The sequence below is a fragment of the Salvia hispanica genome, chromosome 1, assembly GCF_029641045.1.
Source record: "Salvia hispanica isolate PSC_SH4W2 chromosome 1, Shi_PSC_v1, whole genome shotgun sequence".
Taxonomy (NCBI): Eukaryota; Viridiplantae; Streptophyta; class Magnoliopsida; order Lamiales; family Lamiaceae; genus Salvia; species Salvia hispanica.
In genome coordinates, this window is record NC_142692.1 from 53,153,249 (window position 1) to 53,158,232 (window position 4,984).

The following is a 4,984-nucleotide window of genomic DNA, read 5'->3' on the forward strand; positions in this document are numbered from 1 at the left end:
GATTACTTCTAACTTGTAGAGGAATTGTTTTGAACATGATGAACTTCCTGTTTCTTGCTGTTTATTTCTTATCTTTGGTGTCTGTATGATGTAGCACACAACTTTTGAATACGGTAGTGGTCTTAATTCTTATGTCTCTTTAACTAAGGTAACATAGTTAAGCAACTAAAGGGCTCATTGCGATGAAAGGCTAGTGCATAGAGACTTTGAGACGTGTTCGCATCTTAGTTGTACAGTTTCCTAACAAATGTTCAGCTTCGGGTGAACATAAAATAACACGATCCTTAGGGTGTCTCCACCGTCGCCCTTCTCGTTCGCCCGTCGGCGACGGGCGACCGGACGTCCGCCGTAGTGAGCGGGACATCCGCCCACGCCCGTCCCGAGTGCCCCTGCTATGGGCTCGCCCCTCGCGTCGACGTCCGACCGGACGTCCTCCACTGTGGCGAAGGTCGGACGTCCGACATTTTTAATTTTTTTTTTAAAAAAAAAAAAAAAACTTTATAAATAGGGCTCCCCCAACCTCATTTCATTCACACCACTTGTGTTGACAAGTTTCTCTCTCTAAATCTACAAATTTCATTTCTACTACAATGGAGTACAATAGAAACTCCCCCACCACGAGCGGAGGAAACACACCCTCGATTCCCATCGGATCGGAGGGAAATTTTGCGGGGATGAATCCCCAAATGGCGGGGATGGGCGGTATGCCGGCGATGACTCCCCAAATGTTCTACACTATGTACACTTGGATGAGTCAGATGGGTCAGATGATGCCAGGGGCAGCGGGTATGCCAACAAATATGTCGGGGATGGGTGGGACGATGCCAGGGGCAGCGGGGATGGGCGGTATGCCGCCAAATATGGCGGGGGTGGGAGGGATGATGCCCGGGGCAGTGGGGATGGGCGGTACGCCGCCAAATATGTCGGTGGGTGGGTCGATGGAGAGGCGGAGCCCAAGGACGCCTAGGGAATCTGTGTATCGGCCATATATAGATTTGTTGGCCGATGATTCCCCTATTACTGTTCCGGAGACTCAGTACGCCGACATCGAGACTTTCTCTTTTAAGGATCTGGGGCTATCGCCGATCCGTGAGACTCCCGATGAGGCGGAGCTAGCTGCAAGGGGCAGGAGCAAAGGCAAGGGCAAGGCCAGAGGCGGGGGTAGGGGCAAGGGCAAGGGCAAAGTCCCGAGCTCTTCATCGCACACGGGGGCAGAGGAGGAGGGCGAGGATGAGACTGAGAGGAGGACGATCTGGTCCGTGTGGGAAAATGCCGCGCTTGCGAAGGCATGGATCGGTGTTGTAGAGGATCCCTATGTCGGGGCGAACCAGTATGTTGACCGAATGTGGCATCGCATTAGTGCCGCCTACCGCAACGTCAAACTGCCTGGGGCGAAGCCTCGCATACTCGAGCAATGCCGGAAACAGTGGCTTCGGTTGAGGCCTAAGCTCAGTCGTTTTGCCGCCCTCTACCAAACTAACATGCGCATGGTAACCAGCGGCATGTCTGAGGATGATGTGAAGAGACAAACCTTGGCCCAGTACCCCAACCGAGACTTGAACATCAGAGAGTTTGACCAGTGGGAGGCCTTTCTCGTGGTCAAGGATTCGCAAAAGTTTGCGCTTGGTGTCGAATCAGGCTGGAAGCGAACGAAGATCAACTCTTCCGGTGAGTACAGCAGCAGTGCTGGTTCGCACGAGCTCCCCGAAGCCGAGGAAGAGGCCCCGCTACCACGAACAGACTCTGGCAGTCGTTGGCGCCCGATGGGGCAACAGGCTGCGCAGCGGATGGCGAGGGGAAGCGGCAGCGGCAGCGGGTCCTACGAGGTCGAATCGGAGGCCCCAGGAGGCCCAGAGGACGACGTCCTCGCCCGCGCGCAGCAAACGAAGACCCTGATGCAGAGCACTATGAAGTGGTATAACGCGCAGGATCCAGTGTTGAAAAGGCTGTGCAAGGAGGTGGTCGACCAATGTCGGCGCGATTTAAGGCTGCCACCCATTGATGACTATGGCGTCGAGATCGGGGGCGGGGACGTCGGAGGCGGCAGCGACACGGGCGATGGGGACGAGGACGAGGAGAAGTGAGAGCCGAGGGTATTATGTAATTTTATTTTTAAACTATGTTTTTTTTTTAAAATTATGTAATTTTTTTTAATTATGTAATGTAATTTTCGTATTTCCCGTTCGTATTCGTGTCGAATTTTAATTCCGTGAATTTTAATTTTAATTGTGAATTAATTTAATTGTGGGAAGGGCTAGTGGGAAGGGCTAGTGCAGTGGGAAGGGCTAGTGATGTGGCAGTGAAATGGGAAGGGCTAGTGCTGACGTGGCATGCAGTTTTTGTGGGAAGGGCTAGTGGAGGGGCGAGTGGGAGGGGCGCCACCGGAGACACCCTTAAATTAACTAAATTGTAGGAATGGGTCTAGTGAAATAGGTTGAAACAATTTTGAATCAAGTTACAAGTAACTCTTGTCCCTTTTGTGTTATGTTTTTCTTACATTGGAGGTGATAAATTTTGTAACACATAGAATACCCCCAACAACTTTTTTGAGAGAGACGTAATATTAGGGGCCAAAGGCGACGTCCGTAGTGCTCGTGACAAATAAGTCGGACTTGTGTCTGAAAAGGCGACTGAGAAAGAACAGAATTGAAGGTCACTCTAGCTGGGTTTCATGAGGCTACCGAGAGGTACATCATAGTCCAGAATCGAAGAGGGCATCAGGAAGAGTGCAGGCACCCGGAATGTACGTCTCTGAATCCGAACACCAAAAAAACAGTCAAAATCAAAGTCAAATTCTGCAGAGAATGTCAACGATATCCCAAACAAACACGATGAATTATCAACCATTGAAGGTTAGTATAGTTTTCTTTAATTATTATCAACGACTTCAAAACATACTAGTTTTGAAGATTTCGTTAATCAAAATATTTTTGGCAAGAAAACGTGTTGGGTTGAAAAGGCTTTTTATCTAATTGCATCGTTAAAAGAAACCGATACATTTTTTACAAAACCAAGAACAAGCCTTAATTAAAAGTGTAAATCAAACATAAATCATCCAAGAAAGACAATTTAGTCAAAAATATTCACTATATAGATGATGGACACGAGCAAAGTCCAATCTTTTTTTCCTTTTTGCTAATTTCTTTACATAAAAACAATGGTTATGTAACAAATGGAGTAGCACAAGACAACTTCACATTTCAATTACCACGGCCAACCGAATCAAGACCTTGAGTTCTGCTCCGAACAATTCGATGAAACACTTCTCTAACTTGGCATTCCAATGGATCAAGCTCCATCTTCAAACCCTCACAAACATTCCTCACTTGCTCAACCCTCTGCCTCACCTCTCTCTCCCTCTCATCACACAACGGGAACTCAGCGGAATCCACCAATTCATTCAAATGCCGGGAGCATTTCTCAATCTCCTCAATCTCCCTCAGCAAACCGCACACATTCCTCCTATCCCTCCTCTTCGACTCCTCCACGATCCTATCGTGCAGCGACAGGATCGACCCGGCCCACAGGAACTGCTTCGGCACATTGAAGTGGGCCTGCAGGCCCCGATCCTGGCAGGGGATCGCGGCCACCAGCGCCCACATTACGAACAGGAGCACGTAATTCATCGTGAACACGGCTAGGGTAAGCCCGTTTGCCTCGTTCGGCCGTGGTGGGAGGAGATTGTTCCCGATTGCCTGCAGCTGTTTCGCGGCTGACCATGATCGGGAGACGCTCCAGGAGAGGGACCTGAAATGGCCTATGCTCTTCTGTTGGCGGCCAAAGGAGCGGTTTCTCTGCGCGAATGTGGTGTTGGATTGCTTGTCGTCGAGCATTCCGATGGCTAAATCGATTAGGGCTTTTTTGGCGCGGCGGAATTGGCCTTCGCCGATGCTCCTCTGCTTGTCCAATGCGCAGAGCACGATTTCTAGCTGCTTCTTCCACTGCCTGATCTGCTCGATTCCGTCGCGGATGGCGTTGCAGACGTCGAGGGCTTTGACGCTCCGCTCGAAGTAGTCGGCGACGTGGCGGTCGATCGGCGGCCGGCTGAGGCTGGCCGCGTTATTGAACACGATCGCCTTGAACTCCTCCTGGCAGCACAGGAACGCGTCGAGGAGGCTGCGCAGCCACGGGATTGAGAGGAGGCTGCCGGAGTCCGCCGCCGCTAGGTCGTGGAACCGGTCGGCCACGTGACGCTGGAAGACCTCCGCCTCCGTCTCGGAAACGCCGTGCTCCGTTGAGTGGACCTGGTCGCGGCGGCGGCTTAGGATCGAGAAGATGGAGCCGGAATTGGAGCTCTGAGACGATGGCGACGCGTCGTGAAATTCGGTAATCGGCATTTGCGATCTCTCTCAGCTCGCATGAAATCGGCAAATTGGGGATAATCAAACCCTAAAACCCAGAAATTGAATCCTCGATTTTGGAAATGAGAAACCTAATTCCGATCACGAATTCCACACAGAATGGAAAATCTTCTTCGCAGATTACCCAATTCCAATTTGGAGAGGAAGAGGGAGTGGAGTGAAGGCGATGGAGGATGAGAGAGAAAGTGAGGATGTTTGAAACCCTAGAGAGAAATGACATGGTTTTATTGGGGGAATTTGTACCGCGTAATAATTTTTGTTGGGAAAGGTAGTCTTCTTCACAGTGTAACAGTGACTTTAAATTCAAGTAATTACACTAATCTGTTTAGTGTGAACTGTTAATAATGTAATTAATGTTTAAGAAAAAAGTGGAATATTAGGGCCGAAAATGGGAAAAGGCAACTATTTTCGAAGGAGGCCAAAATGGATGGCATATGACTCTGGAAAACGCGAATTGGACACGTCTTTCGTGAATATTATTTGCATTTTAAGTCCCTACAAAATAAAAACTTTGGATTTATGATATCCTTAATTTATCGGAATATAATTACTATGCTGGTAAAATCTATTTATTTGCATTTTCCTCAATACTATGAATTTATGCTAATTGCTCCGACGATTTA

General features: G+C 49.1%; 1 protein-coding gene across 1 annotated transcript; it reads right to left on the minus strand.

The window, feature by feature from the left end:
- Nucleotides 1-3,068: 3,068 nt before the first annotated feature.
- Nucleotides 3,069-4,607, minus strand: LOC125224016 (protein BYPASS1-LIKE-like). Its single transcript, XM_048127355.2, has one exon. It carries the CDS (start codon nt 4,335-4,337, stop codon nt 3,201-3,203), a length of 1,137 nt encoding a protein of 378 aa, XP_047983312.1. The 5' UTR covers nt 4,338-4,607; the 3' UTR covers nt 3,069-3,200.
- Between the last annotated feature and the right edge of the window lie 377 nt (nt 4,608-4,984).

What these genes read in the sequence shown, in the direction of transcription:
- LOC125224016 (XM_048127355.2), bottom strand. Translation starts at nt 4,337, where the DNA reads ATGCCGATTACCGAATTTCACGACGCGTCGCCATCGTCTCAGAGCTCC.